The sequence below is a fragment of the Notolabrus celidotus genome, chromosome 19, assembly GCF_009762535.1.
Source record: "Notolabrus celidotus isolate fNotCel1 chromosome 19, fNotCel1.pri, whole genome shotgun sequence".
Lineage (NCBI taxonomy): Eukaryota > Metazoa > Chordata > Actinopteri > Labriformes > Labridae > Notolabrus > Notolabrus celidotus.
Window position 1 is genome coordinate 15,879,444 of NC_048290.1, and position 21,319 is coordinate 15,900,762.

General features: G+C 41.0%; 1 protein-coding gene across 5 annotated transcripts in view; it reads right to left on the bottom strand.

Moving 5' to 3' along the window:
* The window catches only part of LOC117831332 (transcription factor 4-like), a 263,290-nt gene that overhangs the window by 109,053 nt on the left and 132,918 nt on the right, over positions 1-21,319 (bottom strand). For all 5 annotated transcript variants that reach the window (XM_034709977.1, XM_034709975.1, XM_034709976.1 and 2 more), the window contains 2 exons: positions 2,673-2,805; positions 605-654 (listed from right to left, as the gene is read on the bottom strand). In XM_034709977.1, the coding sequence (XP_034565868.1) occupies positions 605-654; positions 2,673-2,805 (183 nt within the window). The remainder of the gene's footprint in view (positions 1-604; positions 655-2,672; positions 2,806-21,319) is intronic.

Here is a 21,319-nt window from a genome sequence, read left to right on the forward strand (position 1 = left end):
TCCTTCTTCTCCTACAACTCCAGGTCTGTCACTTCTGTCCTTGTAAACCTTCTTTTAAAGGCAGCCTTCAACACGCGAGCAATGCCAGTCAAATATTCCACACACAGTTTTAGTCAGCGTCCCTTTAAATCAATGAATGAACGAGTGAATGAATGCATGAATTGGCGACCAAGCACTTCAAACCGAACCATTAAAACGCCTTTTTGACAATTTTGCAGTCGTGTGCTTCCAATCATTTAAAATAACAGTTTAACTTCTGCACTTCTTCAGATTTACAGCAGTAATGTGTCTTCTATAATGTTACTTATTTATTGTGGCGTGAAATTCTTCCAGCTAATTCCCCCAAATAACAGGAACAGACAACAAAAAGCCGGCAGCTGTTTTTGTCCGGCCCATCTCCGACAGCAGCAGCGTCTTCACTCCAACAAAATTAACCAAACCTGGCAACGTGTGCAGCTTTTTTACAACTTAAAACCAGCTCAGCGATTCCAAACCTGCAGGAGCATCAGCAGCCTTTCTGCTCCTGCCACACACACACAAACACACACTCAAAGCAGCGATATTACCTCGGTAATAATAAAAACAAGTGAATGTTATCACTTACTGAGGACGGCAAGCCAGGAGGGACCTTCCGCACTTTTTTTGGGTGAACCTCTGAAAGAGAAAAGGGAAAAGAAACAAAACAATGATGAGTGCTTAACAGGCCAAGAGGCTTTTATTTCTCTGAAAAGGAGCCGCTGGTTTGATTTGTTTGAATTTAATCGATCAGCCCGAAGATGGAAGAGCAAGGCCACTTTTCCCACCGCCGTCGATATGTTCACAAAGACAGCATTCAGTGCAAACAAGCGCCACACAAAAAGATGCAGAAAATAAAAAGGCAGAACACAAAAAGCACCGGGTTTGATTTTTTTCCTTTTCCTTTTGATAAAAAGAAGGAGGGCAGCTTTTGACACGTTTATATTATTTTTCAGGGTTTCTCTCAAGGAGAGCAAGGGAGCGCTCCATCAGCCAGGAAGGTGAGACTTTGATGGAAAAATGAAAGGGCCATTTTTTGGAAATTGGCCCGGAGTCGTCTCCTGTGTGTGTGTGTGTGTGTGTGTGTGTATTTGTGTGTTGTCGTGTCCTCTCAAGGCTAACGCTACCAAGGCTACACCGCGGCCACCATTGTGCTTCACTTAAAAAGATTTCCCCTGTATTTTTATTTTCTTAAAGCCTTATTTCAAACACGCGCTCGGACAAACAAGACGGTCACACACACTCGCAAAGCTTAGCCTTCTATAGACATAATAACAACCGTGTTCACAGAAACACACACACACACACACACACACACACACACACAGCGGCTGTAAACATGTTCAGTCCAGGGTAAAATACTTCATCAAGGTCAGGATGGTAAAGGTTTCTGTTTTATACGGTAACGTGAATAAACCAAGAGAAATATAATATTAAATTATTACAGTATTTTATCGTCTTACTAAGTGGTCTTGATGTTTCGTCTCCGTCACATGAGGAAATCCAGAGGCCTACTTTAAGAGATCTCAGAGTGTCATCTAATGACATGATAAGTTAATGTTTTCTGCATACTATCGACACGCTGCTTTATTTTAGCCGACTATTTTAAACTTGAAATGAAACATTGAATTCTGCTCTGCAGGGTCACTCAGTACCTGCAGGTTATGATAGATTTAGAGGACACTCATATTTTGTGTCACAGTCAGACTTATGGGTAATTTGCACACAAACAGAAATATTAAGACATCTGATACAGCACATAACGTCTTTCTTTTCTAATAAAAAAATCTGTCTTTAACGTAATAAAAATGTCTGACAGTAGAATAATCTCTGTTATTAAGGGATTTTTGTGAATTGAATCAACACATATTTACAGTCTAAGAGGATATGGAAAGGTGCCACTTATGTCCAGTGACATAAAGTCAATTAAAGAAGCAAATAAAGAAAAATTATGAGGGAAAAGACTAAATTAAAGGTGTGTTCCTGAAAATTTTGGAAGAATCATACAAAAATTTGCTAATTTTCATTTTTATTCAGACAGGCCAATCTGGCGTTAAGGTTCAAGCATTGAGACGGAGCTCGATACGCTTGACAGAAGTTTCTAAATGTATGGAGACTAATAAATTATCATTATATAGGTGATGGTTTATTACATGTTCTTAAGTAAACTATTATGCTGTCTATGCTATGCTATGTAGGTCCTGCATCAATCTCTAACATCACATTTTTAAAACGTCATGGTAATTTTGGAGGCTCTATAATGTGCTCTTAAATTGTCTCCTAGACTTTTTCAAAAGCAGTTTTATTAACTGATCACAAATTTTGATTAACGCAACTTTAAAGAAAACTTAGCGAACTGAGCACAAAAACTTTCATAAGGTTTCATGGAGGCCTCAGTAGTTTGACCAATGCAGCCTTTATAAAACTGTTGGTGCTACATTTTAATTTACAGCTGCTTTTAAATTCAAACTGAATATTTTCCCTTTCAGAAAAATCAGAAAGTCGAACTCAAATCTAAATACGGAGCTCAAAGGTGAGCTAATGTTTCGAAAGCAAATTTTTGACTGTCAGTTAAAGAAAGCAATTCAATGACCGCGCTGACCATGTAAATGTCTCTGTGTATGTGTGTCTTTGTTTGAGTGTGTTCAGCGTCTCACCCATGGTGTCCATAGGCAGCGTTCTCCTCCTCGGGTTTGGGCCGTAGTGCTGGTAGTACTGACCGGAACTGGCCGGTTTGGTGGGTGACGCCGCGCCGGGACTCCCCATCCCCATCTCACCTCCCAGTACGGACTGGTCGAGAGATGAAGACGCAATAGCAGAGACAAAAAAGAGAGAGAAAGAAAGGATTGTTAATCATTCTGAATACATCAAGACATATGAAAATTGTAAATATCCAGGACTGGGAATCACACCATTAGCACTGAAGGTGACTTCAAACTACCCAAGTAGACTTAAAAAGAAGTGAGTCTTTAAGTCGGAACACGCTTTAGAGAGTTCAGTCACAAGTCAAACAATTTACGACTATATCCGCGTTCGTGTATTCGTAAATTCGTAGAGTAAGGTGCTGAATTTTCTCAAACAACTGATCAATAAAGTTAAAGCAAATATATATCAAACATTTCTACAGCTCTTCATTCTACATCTATTTCCAGCCTTGGATTAAGACCCATTTGCTGTTTAAGTGAGTATTTATAGTATGTTTATTAATATCACCAAATATCCTAAGAAACGTAAAATACTTTGTAAAATAGGCAAAACCAAATATTGATGACTGGTAAGAGGTAGGAAAAGTTTTGAGTTGAAAACTGTCTGGAAAGATTGACATTGAAATATTTTGTTGAGTTGAAAAGTCAGGGGAAGTTGGAATATAAGGAGTAACTTTGGATATTGAATACAAACAGAAAGTTGATGGAACATTTTTTTTAAATAATCTTTAACAATTTATATGAAAGTAAAGATATAAAATAAAAGAATTCCTTGGGTTTCAAGAGGGCCTTCGCCAACATTGTGGGTGCTCGGGCCCAAATAATTGGTCCTGTCTCGTCTCGTTAATGGGAACAAAGCACATGTTCGTCAGAGTTTTTAATTCTAATGATGTATCTGAAGCTCCACGACGTCTCGTCTTGGTTATGGTAGAAAAACTTGTTGACGAACATTCGTGTTCGTAACTTTTGTAGACAAAATGAATGTCCGTGGCTTTCAGGTTCTGTCAATTTTGGAATCTCCTGTTGACAATCTCAGGGATGATCTCGCCTTGTACATGTGTAAGTATTGTAGTAGCACATCTACCCGTACCTTCAAGATTGCTACCAGGTGAGCAGATTTATCGTATTTATCTTTTCTCGAACTCTATACAAAGTTATATTAAAACTGTTATTCACATGAAATAGATCTTAAGGTTTGAAGTCTTGAAGTTTGGAATCTTCTTTGAAAATGTATATTACAATGATGTCGAAGTACGTAAATCAAATACAATTTTACATCATAACCATGGCTTCTTCATCATTAGCCGAACATGCTCATTTACGACTTAAGCCACAATTGAAGCCCAGAATACAGTGTAATGTTACGCCCAGGATAGGTGATATAGTATTGCAATCATTCCTGTATGGTGGAGCGATCATTGAGATGGTGCTAATGGCTATCTGATACACGTGTCTCACGGCCTACTGTGACTTCTTACCCGCTGCCGGCATCCTGTCTTGCCCTAAGCATATAACGGTTTCCTTTGAGGATCCGATTATGCATTACCCATGGTGCCCTACATAATGTTCGCAACCTTTCGTGGACACTACATGATGCTCATTTGTCTGCTTTCACCAGAGAGTAACGTTTAAATTATCATGAACTTGCATGCCTTTACAGTGTTGGCTAATCTGAAGTCTCTGAATGAAGTCAACAGCAAGGTTGGCCTTGCTCCAAAAGAACACAAAGAAGAGACGAACTGAAGCAGAGCAGGACGATGACACAGGTCTGTAGAAATTCATGTATGATGTACTAATAAAGGCTGCACGAAATACACGCCAACATGTGAGTAAGTGGAGCACGGGCACTTATTTCTCTCCAATTTAAAGCTCTGGTATTAAGGAATGAGTGTCTGTGTGTTGAACTACAAATGTCCATGTGTTCATGCTTGGTGTAGGTTAACTTAGATATTAATAGCACTCGTATAAATCAATATAAAATATCTTTTATCTGTGAGCTTGATATATGACAGGGGAAACAGTATTTTCTTTAAGTTAGAAAGTGCACATTTAATGCCAAATCTAAACGAAAAATGTTACAAATATAATTAAAATATTGTTTTTTGAAGTCAAAGGACAAAACATTTAAAAATATTGATGAAGAATGTGAGCTATAAAGACAGACAGTCAGACAAATATAAATCAGATTTTTTTTTACACAACAAATTGCAAAAATATCTTCTTTACATTGTCAGAATTATGTCATAATGTTAATATCAATATCCATTTATACACCACATCACTGACATTAAAATTTAAGGTCAAAACGACAAGTTATAAAAGAAACAATGGTCTATTGGACTTGATTTCGAAGCCGCCTAACGTCCAGGAACAAAGCCTACCTCAGACACCTCAAACCGCTCTGATACTGATAAATGAAGCCGCGTCTGTAGTGGTATTTACCTCCATGAGGTCGACCTCATGCTGCCCAGCGTGGACTTGTTCATCTCACGGCTCCACATCTCTCTCTCTAACTTCTCCTCTCTGCTGCTTTCTCCTTCCTCTTCCTCTAACCGTGACTCTGTTTACGGCTCAAACTTAGCAAACCGCTCACACATTGTCCCGCTAATTAAGTTCAATGATTCGGCAGCAACAAGTGGCGTCTGGGCCGAGGAGAGAAGGCAGGAATAAAGGAGGGAGAGGGGGGATGGATGGATGAGAGGGTCATTTCTTTGAAAAAGTTAGAGAGGAGAGAAGAGGTGAAAAAGAACCTGACAAACCCCCCTCCTCTTCTTCCTTTAAATAGACTCCACCACTACTCCGTTAAAGGGGGGATTTTTTTCCCAGCTTTCTCGTTAAGTAATTAGTGCGCTGTGTATTTAAAGCGCAGGGTGGAGGAGTGTGTTTGGAGGGGGGGGTGGATGTTTTCAGGGCTAATCTGAATTCTGATCAGCGCGTCCGTCCTCTCTGTGGCCTGAAAACAAGAGTTAGCTTGGCGCTGCCAGGCCAAGGCAGGCTTTTCTCATGCTAAACAGGGCCTAAGTAGGCCAATTACAGGGCCAGCCTCGGTCTCAGAGCCATTCTCCGACTTAAAACAAAAGGGCCCTTGTCTTAAATAAAGTCACTCACACACACAGAGGGAGAGGGAGTCAGACACAAAGGCACACACACACAATCACACACCGATTCAGTCATCCTGTCCCTCTGTCCATGTGTGTGTCTGTGAGTGTGTGTTTCAGCGTGTGTGTGTGTCGTGGAGGGTAAAAGGGGGTTCCCACTAAAACAAAAAGGGTCTCATTGATTGTGGCGCTTTTTCTTCTTTTCTGTTCTTTTCTTTGTTTTTTTTTTCTTCTCGAACTCCAGCATCGAGCCAGGACAGGCCAGACCGGTCACCGTAGCAACAAGATGAGCTGGAGGAGAGACAAAGTGCCCGTCTGTCCCTCTCTCGCTCTCTCTGTCTGTCTGTCTTTACCTGTTTGTCTCAGTGTCTGTCACTTCATTAGGCACAATCTACCCTTACAATCTAGTAACCTGATGTTACAAGATCTAAATATTACTTTTTTAAAGTTAATTTGTAGGTCTTTTTTGCCTTTATTGATGGGACAGCTGAAGAGAGAGTATAGAGAGCGGGGGAAGCTGTGTAGCAAAGAGTCAAGGCCTGGAGTCGAGCCTGTGACTGCTGCGATGAGGCGCCCCATGGATGTTGGTTAATAAAGGTTGCATAAGACAGATTACTGCAAGAAGAATCCAAATCTAGCATGGACTTTTTAAATTATTATTGTTTGCTTCTACATACTGTCTGCATATATGTTCCATGTTGTTGAGTTGTGCCATTTATTCTGACATGTGCTGCTGACCTCTTGGCCAGGTCGCCCTTGAAAATGAGGTCTTGATCTCAATGGGACTTATCTGGTTAAATAAAGGTTAAATAAAAATAAAAAATAAACTGGACTAAACTCCAAAAACACTGGATCTTACATTTCCCACGATGCAATGCAATTGATGAGATCTTTCTCCTGCTTATTAAATGCCCACATCTTTCAAAGTCAACAACCAGAGGGAGTTCTTAACACAGGCTTAAGGTAATAGAGTATTACTTTAGCCGAACATTCATTACAATAATATGAATGGGGTCATACAAAATTCATTGGGCTGTACAGTGGTTCACAAGAAGGTTCCTGGTTCGATCCTCGGCTTTACTGTGGACTCTCCAGGTACCACAGCTTCCTCCTCCAGTCCAAATTAATGTTTTTCAAGTGAACTGGTTACTTTCTGAATTTCTCATAGGTGTAAGTGTGAGCAGGAATGGTTGTCCTGTCTTATGCCTAAGGACAGCTGTGATTGGCTCTAGACTTCCCAGGACTACAAGTGGATTTAAAGGAATAGATAATGAGTGAATAAATGTTCAGAACATCTTCAACAGTGTTCTGATTGACTGCCTCATTACAAAACAGACAAACTTGTATAAAATAAAGGAACATCTGGAACATCATCATTTTCTGCAGGTATTTCATAATAAAACTTTGACCTGCTGATTGCAGAGAATCAATTAAGACTCCCTCGATCAAGGATATCTGTACCAAACTTTGGAAAGCCATCTTACTGTTGTGAAGACATTCCACTGAAAACAAAACTGGGCCCATTCATTGAAAAGTCGAGGCATCACCAAAGTCTATTATATGCAACACATCCGGAAGTTGTTGAGATATTTCGGACTGGATCTAAGTGGACTGAAGGGCACTGTGTCCTGCTACCAGCCAGATAAAAATGACCACCATTGCCTGGAACTTTGTTTTTGGATCCAACATGTATTTCTACATCAATAAAAAATTGGATGGAAGAAATAGGCAATGCTAAGTGATGTTGATGTGATCTATCAGTTTTAAGCCCCGCCCCCAGCAGAAAATCTGTTTGACCAATCAGCAAGAGTGACGTGCAGGTGTGTCTGCTCCTCTAGTTCCCCATAACTCCCTGATACTATGTTTAAATCCAGAGGAGATATCTATCCTACCATCACAAACGTTATTTATCATCTCAGTCCAACAGACAATCATCTCCTCCTTTGCTTCTGTTTCACTTTTGGCATTATCTTATCTTCTGTCTCTGTCTCTGTCTCTGTCTCTCTCTCTCTCTCTCTCTCTCTCTCTCTCTCTCTCTCTCTCTCTCTCTCTCTCTCTCTCTCTCTCTCTCACACACACACACACACACACACACACACAAACACACACACACAAGCTCAGGTCTGTTCCCCACAAAGCTGACTGAGCTTCGGTACCCAGCTGCTCACATAGATGATATTAACTAAGATAAATCACCAGAGAGAGAGAGAGAGAGAGAGAGAGAGAGAGAGAGAGAGAGAGAGAGAGAGAGAGAGGTAAGAATGGTAAAATAGGAAGATGTGAACAATAATGCTAAAGCTGTGTTAAAGACCTAGCTAGCTATTTAGTTGGCTTGTATTCATGCTAAGCTTGGGTAACCAAATGCCTCACTATGACTGCAATGATCTCATCTCAGTGTATAAGAAGTCTTTGCTAAAGCTAAACATTTACTCATACAATTTTCATGTTAGCTGTTTTACTTAACAAGTTCCTCATGCAGTCCCACTAAGGTATCCAGATTGTTCTCATTCTCAGGTTAAGTAATGATGCTTTCTCACTGCCTTGCATTTGTTTCTCATACAGACACACATGAGCATCTTTCACACATGCACCTCTGAAAATTTTAAGAACTAAAAAAAGTCTTTCCTCTGTGTTTCAAAGCAAAAGGCTGCATTGCTGTGAAAGTGATCAGCATGCACACGGATTTGCAAAAACAACTGAAAACACTGCAGCCTGCATGCCAGGATAGGAGCTGGCGTTACTTTTTAATGAAACACGACTGTAGCACATCACATGCCTGCACGTTAAGGTGTTCTTTAACAGCAAATTGGGCCGTAACTTCATATTTTGGGGAAAAAACTTATAAAAATCCTGTTTCAAAAGTTTGCGTTTCCAGCCATCAAAACACTGTATCTACGTAAGTGAACGGCCAATGTGAAAAGACAGTTAAACATTTTCTATTGAAACGTTTCAGTGTACACATCCTCTTTGAAAAGAGTTCTGCCTCCAAAATTTTTCCAGAGCCGCTATCTCCGTCGGACAAGGGGGTTGGCAACTGAGGATGAGTCTTGAGAGACAGGACATCTAAAGTATGCTGCAGCACCCACAGTGTAATGTTCACAACATGAAAATAGGCGATACAACAGAGAGCTATGCCATGAAGACAGTTTTTGCAATTATTTCAATGCTATTGACAAACAGAAAGCTGTGTAGATAACTTCACTGTTCTCCTCCTTCAGCAACCTCAGGTGTTTTTATTCACCCTGTTACGTGTCACTCTTCCAGGTTGGCAATGAGTTGCCATAATTTTTCAAATGGAAATTTTAGTCCAGGTAAAGTCCGAGTAAAAGCGTTGGCTGTCTGCATTCACACATGCAGCCTGATGAGGAAATTTCAGGAAGTTGTCTGGAGTGTTGTGCATGTGTGAATACAACTGAGGAATGTTTGAAACAACCTCCAAGCAACTTATTTCTCTCTGTTTTTTGTTTTCTTATCTCAGAACATTTAAGATAGAACCTTTTAATTGACTCATTATTACACATGAATGACACATACTATAATAACTTTTGTAAAGTATGACAATAAGATCAGCCTGAACTATGTCTCTTCAGGAGTTTCACTTTCAAATAAAAATAGCTGCATTCTTTTTAAAACAATACTGTACAAGTTTCCCCCCTGCTTCCTCTTTCCTCAATTTCTTCCTCTCCTACTCAACCTTCTGTCCTCATGTGACTGAACACGCAAATACTCAGATGTCATCAATTTCCACCATCCCGACTACGAGACACACAGAGAGAGAGAGAGAGAGACAGAGAGAGAGACAGAGAGAGAGAGGCAGGAAGAAGTCATTAATTACCAGGAAGTGCTGGCGAGGCAGCGGTGCACCTGTACGCCAGCTTAGCTCCAGCTGACACACACACATGCTTACAGACACACTCTCACACACACACAGTCACTCCTGAGGGAGCGAGGCCCTGAGGCTGCTACCAGAAACAGTCTAACCAGCAGGGACGGCGGGTAAAACTGGACTCACAAAGCCAGAACAGAAACCACATACCACAATGCAGACGTTGCACACATCCAGGGATCTGTTCAACATATCAGTTTATCTTTAACATGATGGAAAGACTTCAACAGTGAGAGGTTATGTGAGTACATGAACTAAACCAGGAAGGGTCCACTGCTTTGAGCAAGGTGCTGACAACGAGAGGGGCAGAGGTTCAAATCCCTCTGGAGTGACTAAGATAAGCACACCATTTTTAATTACAAAATAAGCTTATGGTCATTTATTTAAAATAAACAATTATAATAATGATGAAAATGTTAAGATGGAAACAACCAATCAAGAAGTAGAATCGCTGCGACAGTGTAAGAAATAAAAGGAAACAGCCAATCAGGTTTGAGCATTGTACTCTCTTAAAACACCAGCTGCTGTGTGTGTCTTTGTGTTTGTGAGTGTGTGTGTGTGTGTGTGTTTAAAAATATGTCAGAGCAAGAAAAACCTCAGGAACAGATCCCTGCACACATACACACACACACACACACACACACACACAAATCTGTAGAAGCACTTGAAGCAGCGAGGGATCGACTCGCCAATGACAACTTCCTCCATCTTCTAACTGCTCGCACACACACACACACACACACACACACACACACACACACACTCCCTCGGTTCACACAAACACTCCAATCAAATACAGCCCCACACCTAAACGCACACACACACACACACACACACACACACACACACACACACACACACACACACACACACACACACACACACACACAAGAAGCAGTTCAAAGCATTTCTCCTTAATTAGCGTTCAACGCTTGGCTTGACAAATAAATAGCGATCATTTAAGAACACTAAGAGAGGAATCAGACAGCACATTACACCTCACAATATCTGGCAGCTTCCCGCTCGCAATTAGAAAGTGAAGAGGGGAGATGGAAGGAGGGAGGGAGGGAGGGAGGGAGGAGGAAATATAGAAGGGTGGGAAGGATGTAGGTGAGAGAGGAGTTAGGGAACAGAAGAGGCTAAAAGATTAGGGAGGGGGAATAAAGAGCAAGGGAAAGCAAGAATACGAGGGAGGTTAGGTAAGAGAGGAAAGAAAAGAAGGAGGGACAGAAAGATGAGGGGGAAGTGGTAAGGGACTTTTGCGCTGAGCTAATGAAGAAGGGGGGGAGAAAGAAGATATAATCAAGTAGGGATGGAAGGAGGGAATGAGGTCACAAGAGGAAGAGGGGTAGCTGGGAGGAGAAGAATGTAAGAACTGAGAAAAGGAGGAAGAATAGAGGACAGAAGAATGTGGGTGGTGAAAGAAAAGTAAGGACAGAAGTAATTTGGGAAGGACAAGGTGGGAAAAATTAAAGGATGTAAAGAAGGAGTGGTGGAGAAAGGAGAAGAAGGGGATGCTATAATGGATGGAAGGAAGGTAAGGGGTGGAGACGGGAAGTATATGAGTGATGGATGGAGAGACAGATTTATATGTGTAGATGAAAAGAGAGATGAAAAGAGAATGAAAAGTAGTCCTCCCTGTGGTGCCATCTTGAACTGATCACCTCCATCATGCTTCGGTCCCAGCTGCCTTCACTTTGGAACAGCGGAGTCATTGCAGTCATTATAACGGGAGCAAACACACACACAGGAGCGCTGAAACTAAACTCACACAATGGACACTCTTCTTTCTGAGCCGTGTCTCACTCCTAAACACATCTGTCCGGCCCACCGCTTCACTCTCCCTCACTGTGCTCTCATTGTGTCGCTTTAGGCTGCAGATGTTCCAGCACGTAAAACCCCGCCCTGTTCTGTTGTTTAGGTATCTTCACTACTGGATTTATTAACAACCAAGCTGGATTTGTTCTATTTTTCCAAATGAAAACATATTTCCAGTTGTTTGGAATTCCCACTCACTTCGACTTGTTGAAGAAGTAAAATCACAGGTGTTAGAAGTTTAACAATGGCTCTGTTCTCTTAAAGTCCTCCTCCAGGAAATTTGGAGCATCTAACAATGAATTCTCTGCATTCTGGTGAATGTTTATGGAATATAGTAGAAGGATACCACACGTGTATGAAAGAATAATCAAAGCAGACAAACATATATATTACCAATAGGGCACTTTGGCATTTCTTATCCATCTGAACTGCATCTCAGAGGGCATTTAACTACATTTTATCCTCTAAACGGGCATCCAGAAGACACTTTTTTGATGCTTTATCCACAGGGAAGTCCCTGTGCTCCCTTGTCTGGTAGGTTCCTCCGTAGATGTTTTCCCAGACTCCAGCTGCTACAACTACCATTATCCGTCTCACAACTATCATCTCTCTCTTTCTTCATCTCCCTCTATCCCTCTCCCCAACACGGCCTCAGCAGATGTCTGTTTGACACGAGTCTGGTCCTGCTGGAGGTTTCTGCCTGTTAAAGGAAGATTGTCCTTGCCACTGTAACTTACTTGGGATCCTGTCTTTCCCTCTCTCTCCTCTCTCTGCCTGTTTCCTACTTTAACTCTTCCTGTCACATTAAAGTTATTAACCATAGACCTTTCTGGAGTCCCTGAGCCCCCTTGTCTCGTCGGTTCCTCTGGATCTCTGCTGCTGTGGACGTGCCAGACTCCAGCTGCTACAGCTACTACTATCCTGTCTGGTCCTGCTGGAGGTTTCTGCCTGTTAAAGGAAGTTTGTCCTTGCCACTGTAACTTGCTAAATGCTGCAAAGTGCTCTGCTCATGGTGGATTAAGATGAGATCAGACTGAGTCCTGTTTGTAAGAGGGGACTGGATCTTATCCTGTCTTGATGTTGGGATGAGACAGACTCTGTTTTCTGCGGATTGATTTGTTATGATGTGTGTGTGATCAGGTAAGACCAATCAGAATCAAGTATTTTAGATGACTAGACTATGATTTACATTATATTTAGAAAATTAAAGTTAACAGATCATAAAGGGGTTTTAAGTCAAGTAAAAATAACAATGCAAATGATAAAGTATGATAATTTGGATGTTTAATACAGTATTAATTGCTTTAATCCCTTATATAACATGGTCTTGGAGAAGCTTGATCCTGATTGGTTGCAAGGTGTCCCTTAATTCCTGACAGTGAACACCTACAAAGTGCATAGATTGAGTAAAACTCTCACTACACTGTTCTGAATTAATGTGCTGCTGTTGCAAAGTTGTTCAGTGTATTCACTGGAGCAATAAATGTTTCCATTGCATAAGTACCCAATGAGATGGTAATGATTATTTCAGGTATTAGTCCAACCCTCAGGCGTAACAGGGAAAAGTTTTCTGCAAAGTTGCAACACAAAGATTAATGCAAAGTCTTAATGGCAGAACGCCCTCGTAAAGGAATATATCAGTATGGTAGTGTTAAAAAACAAGCGTCTGGTAAAAACCCTGTTGTTTTTAGTTTGAGTTTGATTGATACAGCAGTCGACTCAGTGTTTGTTTAATAAATTCTCATCAGGCATCACCGAGGAAAAGCAGGGAGCTCCTCAGTACCTCTGTCAGTGAAGTTAACCCTCTCCCCTCTCTGATGTGTCTAACATCAAACAGTTTGCTGTCACACACACACGAACACGGGCACATACACACGGAAACTGCAACTGAAGTACAACAGCTGGTAACAGACACAGAACAGAACTGAGCTGTCACGCCTACACTACAGAGCTGACACAAATACACACACACACACACACACACACACACACACACACACACACACACACGCACACACACGACTGCAGGAAACTTTAATACACACACTGATGCTTTTTTTCACTTATTCTACAAAAATGCACACACATATGCACACATAAGTAATCCAGTCTGGCATGAGATGTGGGAAAGCGAGCTGATACTTTTCATGTTTGTTCATCAGTTCTGCAGGATTTCACTTGAAGTCTTATCTGCAACAGATGATGCAACAACCTCCTAGATGTAACAGGCCTTTAACCTCCCACAAATGGAAAAAAAGTGCAAACATGTAAGTTTATGAGAATCAATGTTTGGCCTCATAGAAAAAAAAATACTTTCTCATAGAACAGCCACAAAATACTGAAAATGTATCTGATCTTTCCTGAGCTTCCAGGGTAAATGTAGACACACCTCTCTGTCCGATGTATATATACAGTAGTTTCATCATCAGTGTCTTATTCATTGTTATTAGCATGTGCATGCTGAATATAATTGAAAACTTCAGGGCCAAGTTGGAAGTCCCAAAAAATGCAGTTCCTCAAATGGCCACTTGAGGCTTGCCCCAAAAGTGAGACAGCCCCCATTGGACTCCATATTAAAAAGCTCAACTTCTTAGCAGAATTAAGAATGTTTATAGCCTGGTTCACAAAAATGTAAAGGTCTCCATGGGTCATGTCCCCAACAATGACAACTATATGAGGTATAAAGTGTGATATTACAACATTTCATATTATATTAAGGCTTAAAATTACACAAGTTAGGGGTATGGTGGCTTTGTTTGTGTTTCTCTCCCCTAATCTAATCAGTCATTACCTCTCAGCCCTCTTTTCTTGCCTGCTGTGTGGTTTACTGGACATACGGATCAGCTAAGAAGTCTGTGTTCAAGTTATCTTGATGAGTGAAAATCTTATGTTATTTTCATTTTAGCACTAATCTGCAGGTATTGGTGTCTGTTGTCAATTAATCCACCATAAGCAGAGCACTTTGCAGCATTTAGAAAGTTACAGTGGCATGGACAAACTTCCTTTAACAGGCAGAAACCTCCAGCAGGACCAGACTCATGTTAGACACACATCTGCTGAGACCGTGTTGGGGAGAGGGGTAGAAGGAGATGAAGAGAGAGAGAGATGATAGTGGTGAGACGGATAGTAGTAGTTGTAGGAAACTACAAAACAAGGGAGCTCAGGATCTCCAGAATCTGTTGTCATAGCCTTTCCAAACCTGGATCAATCATTTTTAAACAATAAAACCATCTTGGATCAATACTGAAAATCTTGTTTATATTGATGTTTATGTCTTTAGTTGGTAGCCAGGTAATAAGCAGGATCATGTATGTTGAGCAGGTGGCTGTGCCTATGAGAATCCTGATAAGGTAAGCAGATAGGTCTTGCTCACCCTGTCAGAATTCTGTTCCCCTTGGCCGCCTGCTCACTTTACATTTTCCCTCACTTAGCTTCCAGCTCATGTGAAAAGTTATAATCTGGTTAAATCACAGACTCAAATGAAAACTGATGCCATTTTTGCCACATAGTTATTTGCATAGCTTTGTGCAGGATGAGTTTGTTGTCCGAAATCACACCCTACGCATCTGAACAAGACACAAGAGGTGCTGCTTTGTCCACAGGTGTTACCAAGATCAACACTAAACGAAACCTCCTCACAGTAGCTTACGAAATCAGTGATGTCATTTGTTGAGATGCCAAAACAGTGAGATTATAAACAGGGGATTTTCTCTCCAGCTGTAAGTTCAGGAAGCCAGTCAGCTCCGTTGCGTCACATTGACACAGGGTGGTCCTGACACTCAGATATTCATATGTAATGGTTCCCACATGCTCACATACACACTGTCAGCTGTCATGGCTGCAAACAAACGGACCCAGCAGTTTGTGAGTTAGTGATCGATGGTAAAGTAAAATAAAGTGTCGATGTTAGAAGCTGGTGATGAGACTTAATGACAGCTCAGAGTCTCCTGAGAGCGCGAGCAGCTGGATCAGTGTGTGAGTCCGAGGTTCTCCAGTGTCTGTGTGTGTACGAGTGTGTATGTGTGTTTAAAGCTGGAGAGCAGCTGTGAGTGGAACATCTCACCACACATATAGATGCACAGTATGGATGAAATTAAGATCTTTTTTTTATGACACAAACAATGCTCCTTTCTTTTCTAAGTACACAGGTTTAAAAAGCATGCATTTGTGTTGCATCGTTCAGTGATTCTTATTTGTCTTTATCGGTTTATATACCTTTAAAAAGTAAATTACTTATTCCTTGAAAGGTGAAGTATTTTTGTTAACTGCAAAAATGCAAAAACACATATTGTCATATCCCTGGTTCAGTTTTTCTCCATTCATTGGATGTATTTTTGGTTCATTCCAGACATTTCTATTTAAATTCATCCCACTATCCTATTGAAAAAGTGTTGTGCATACGAAGCACACAGTGGCTGCCAAACCAGAAGAGAAAAACAGCTCTGAAGTGTATTCGAGCTGTGTTAAGGACGAGAAAATCAATGCATGGATAAAAGTTATCGTGTTAGAAAATATAAGACTATATCGTATATATAAATGATATAGTCATTTCTGTTAGAAAATATAAGACTATATCGTATATATAAATTATATAGTCATTTCTGTTAGAAAATATAAGACTATATAGTTTATAGTGGTGTCCCATTGGGTGAGGTTACAAGCCTTCGATGATATCACTCTTGGTAGCCATACTTTGGTTGAATTTGCACCACAAGCTTTGTGCTTTCTTGGAGCGCAGCTTTAGCTCAAGGCAAGGCAGCTTTATTTGTATAGCACATTTCATACACAAGGGAACCTCAATGTGCTTTACATTAAAACATGAAAAGCATTGGAAACATTCAGACAAGCACAAAAGAGCACAATTAAAATGACAGTATAATAAAACATAGAAAAGAAAAGGAAAATTAGAAATATATTTAAAATAGAAAAATAATTTGCATTTAAAACAAGTTAAAATAAGCTAAGGGGCAGATACAGAGCATTAGACACTTGGTTGCTTTAGTCTATTCTGTCTTGAAAAAGGATCTGACAAATTTGTTGCGATTAGAATCACGGTTTAGGCGTATCTGCTCCAAAATAACCTCTACTGTCTCAAATAATGCATCAAAATAATCAAGGCATGCTTAAAAATGTCTTCTATCTTAGCTTATATCACAGTGTCATTAATTGCATGGGATATATTTGCTCATAATTGAAATGTATGGATGTGTCACGGCTCTATTGATCGTTCTTTCTGTGTAAACAGTCTCTTTTTTCCTCCTGGACTTCAGAGCAGCTGTTGGGGGCTTGTACTTCCTGCTGCAGTGTAATAGGCCAAAAAACAGCCAATAGGAACGAGCTCAGAGGACAGACACAATAAAGTGATGATGGACGTACACATGCAGTCACACACACCCTTGGAAACCAGATTCCACTGTTAAACCCACGCACTAGATCTGTCAGCCTACCAGGGGGGACGGGGACTGTAGTTCAAACACACACACCCACACAGAGTAATGCCTGGCCTTCACATTGACATATTCAGGAGATCTGTAGAAATAGTTTATCCTGAAAAGAGAGGGATGAATGAGCAAAGCCTCTGGGATGAAAGGATCAAGAACAAGTCTTCCTAAAGTTCTTGTTTTTGTCACTGACAGACTCAGAGACACCTTTTTATTTAAGGATGACCCTTGGTTCATCAGTTTGTCCCCATCTTCTCCTCCATGGTTTTCTTACATATTGAACATTTTGCACTTGTTTTCATTTACTGAAAACCTTCGACAGTAAAACTCACAATTCAAGGCACCTCCAGCTGTTGCTGAAGAGGACAACACATGAACGTGGATGCAGGATGCAGGGGAACTTGGGATGTAAATTTAAAGTATTTTCCGTGATCGATCTTTGGAAATGTTCTTTTTTTTTTTTTTTTTGGCATCATGGTGAGATGGTCCCTCTCCATCTAAGTGTGTTAGGTCTCTCTCTCCTTCTCTCTCCCTGTCCCTTTGTATATCCTTATGTAATCTTTCTTTCACTTCCTCTTATTTTATTTTTTTTTACTTTTTGGCCCACCTAGGTGTGCATGCCCTCTTTTACAGAACATGATATTAGCTGCCAATAAAAGATAGGCCAGAGTTCTAAGAGGGATGGTGATGGTTGCATGCACACAGTCACAAGCACAGAAGAAAAAGGTTTTCTTTCTTTTCTTTTGCTGCAAGAATAAATTGCATTAATATTTGATAGTTTGTGACAAACATGACACAAACCAGAAATATATATGCAGACAAGAGAGAAAAAAAAAAAAAAAAAAAAAGGAAATGTTAATGATCAGTTATTGATTAATCAAAAAACAGAAACGTTAGAAACCATGCCAATTGTGTTTTTTCCCCTGAATCAAATTATCCTTCACGACACAATGTATATAACTGATAGTATTGAATATTTACGCATCATATTGAGGCGTACAAAATGTTAAACACGCTGAATATCAACGTGTGGAGCAGACTCATAATCTCCGTGGACATACAGTCATATAAAGTGAAGGCTCGGACTTCAACAAGGGAACTGAACAGAAATATATTTCAGATTCACAGTGTGCAGTTTTCTGTCTACTCGTTCTTATTCAGAAAAATAAGCATGTGAACGCGGTCAGGTGTCAGCCGGGAGCGCAACCGGGTCATCATCAGTCTGGTGGAGGAAAAAAAGCACTCGTGGAGACCTGTCACTCAGCCGCAGCCCCCAGCTGAGCGTCTCCGCTGTGAGGGACACCTTTAGTCAGCTCATTCTGAAACATGCTTTAAACTTAAAACACCTCCCTGATAGCTGAATGAAATATGAGACCACATGATGTTTGTTCCACGTGATAGAAAATCAAAACAAAAAAATGTGTTAGAGTGAGTCCTTAATGATCAATTATTTGATACTCGATCAATTGTTGACATCCCTAAGGTGAACACATGCCAGCCCTTACTCCATCAATGCATCTTCAATAAATAAACTGAGTCCCCCTCGATGCTGGAATCCAAATCTAAGTCTGATTTATCGCTGCATGAGTGCAGGTTGAATCCTGATAATCAGGGCTTCAGTCAGAGTCTTGGACTTTAGCACGACAACACTAGTCAGTGGCAATAAGGAGAACTGAGGGCCAGGATGTTTATTATATTTAATAAACGCTTTACAAATAAACATGCAGCTGTCTTTGTGAGAGAGTCTGTTTTTTGAAGAGAGTTTAAAACAAAGACTAAGAACTGAGAGATATCCGGTGGATTTTTTAAAAAGGTAAAGACAGAGCAGTGAAGAGACCTCAAGGCTGAGATGTGCAGCACACTCACTCTCTCTGTGGAGAGGTGTGCAGGTCAGAGGTCAGTGTGTTTGGAGAGCCCTCACAGTGCTGAAAGTGCAGCTCATTGAGGAGTGAACAGGAGGCTGAGGATGAGACACCTGCGACTGTTTGAGCAGGTGAGGAGGGGAAACTCAACGCGGCTCAATGTTTCCATTTACAGAGCTTTAATTACACTTCACTTATAAGAAATGTGCTCAACAACAATTTCACTCTTTTGCATTTTTATATAAATGCATGCTTGTGTTTGTGAGGATGAGCACACTCCATACATACACATGCATGTGCTTTAAATAAAGTGTGTGCGCGCGTGTGTGTGAGCTCCTTTAATCACCTCAGAAACCTTACACACTTTCAAACCCAAGCCTTCAGCACTTTTTACTGACTGATGTGTGAATATGTGTGTGTGTGTGTGTGTGTGTGTGTGTGTGTGTGTGTGTGTGTGTGTGTGTGTGTGTGTGTGAAGGGTTAAAGGCTTTTTCTCATGCTGCATTCCACCAGAAGCTCACATACATCTACACTCTGCTGCTGCCTCAGCTGTAGCTGCCGGCCCACGACCAACCTACTGATCTGTGAGGCGATAACTGGATGACAGGCATGCTTTGGTGTGGTTGAGAGTGTGCGTATGTGTGTGAGTGCATGTGTGTGTGTGTGTGTGGAGCAGACGCTGTGGCTTGAACGTACGGCGGAGTGAGAGAGGACAGAAAAATTGAGAGGGAAGGGGAAAAGAACGATGAAAAACAGCATGATAAGAAGAGCGAGAAAGGGGGTGAGAGACATTAAAAGCAAGTTGTAATGTGAGGAGGGGAGGGGGGGAGAGATAGTGGGTGAGAGTGATAGGGGGAGATCATCCTCTCCCATCCCTTCATCCAGATGATGTGGGTTTTTCTGCTTATGTAGACAGAACGTCCCTTTAGATGGCTTTAGATAGCAGCCATAGAAAAGCCACATATTGTCAGCGTGTGTGTGTGTTATGTGTGTGCGTGTGTGTGTGTGTGTGTGTGTGTGTACTGTATATAATACTACCCATGAGGGTGTTTCTGCCGTGGTTATGAGAGTTCAGGTGATGCTCTCAGCAGCAGTGCATCCACAGAAATCCCCATAAAATGAGGGTTAAAGCAAACAACATACTGAAGATCACCCAAAGAGGAGCAGAAAGCAGCTTGTTTGCCCCGTGGGTGGCGCTAAAGAGGAGGCCATGGAGTCATTAATGTGTCATGGGTCCATCCTCTGGGGAGCAGGAATGAGATTGGTACATTCTGAAAAGATATAGTGACTAATCATCCATTGTTAAATTCCCAGGTTGCTTCACGATGAGTCATTGCTGAAAACAAAACAGCTTTTTTTTTTAAACTACTGTTCAACAAATTTAGCTGATGACAGTAAAAATGTTTTAAAACAAGTGTCTTCTGATCTGCAATTTCTGTGGTGCAATATCATTAAAAGACATGCAAAGTAAAAGGCTGAACATAGAGAGCAGTTTGTCTCTGTAAGCAAAAATACAGCTAGCTTGTTCTGTCCAAACCATAGGTTGTACAGAATAATTATAGCTTGCATTTCAAAAGCAGAAGTAATGCATTCAAAGTACAGTGTGCAGGAATGGGAATATTAAGCGATACCTAGCGGTCAGAGCTGCTTTACTTGTGAGAACCAGCAGAAGTGACCTCCACTGGTTTGAAAACTACTTCCTGTTTGACTTATTACCTCAGTGAAGGTTGTCCAATTGACGAAAAAAACCACAGACTGTATAATTAATGGACGTAGTCTCCGTGACGTCACCCATCTGTTGTTCCCATTTGTATAGCGCCAAATCACAACAAACGTTATCTCAAGACGCTTTTACAAACAGAGCAGGGTCCTGACCACTCTATGTCAAATTATGAACAGAGAGACCCAACACGAGCATTGCACCTTGCAGTATTTAGCTAGTTACAGTGCCGAGGATAAACTTCCTTTAAAAGGCAGAAACCTTGAGCAGAACCAGACTCATGTTAGACAGCCATCTGCCTCGACAGAGTTGGGTCTGGAGAGAGGGATAGAGGAGAATAAGAAAGAGAGGGAGCGGGAATAGTTATGAACTCAAACTAATGTCTGTCAAGCTAGTGTGAGGTAAAGAGGCGGGCCTTTAGCCTCCTTGCTAACAGCTACAGTGTTCCTGCTTGTCAATCAATTCAGGCATGCCCTTGAATGGGCAAAACTCGTACGTTTAATATCTTCAAAAATAAAGAGTCAAAAAACATCCACCCCCCCGTACAGTGTGTGCCGAGGGATAAATGAGCTATTCAGACCTAAACCGTTTTTTGTACCAGGTTGTAAACATGTTTATTTCTGCTGTAAAGATCGTCTTCTTTGAATGGGTGTGTATGTGGTTTCCAGTGTTTCCGCAGCCAGCCTCAAGCGGACACTCGAGGAACTGCAGTTCTGGATGTTGCCGCTTGGTAGAAATTTGATATTCATTCAGTTGTTTTTGTCTAATGTAGAG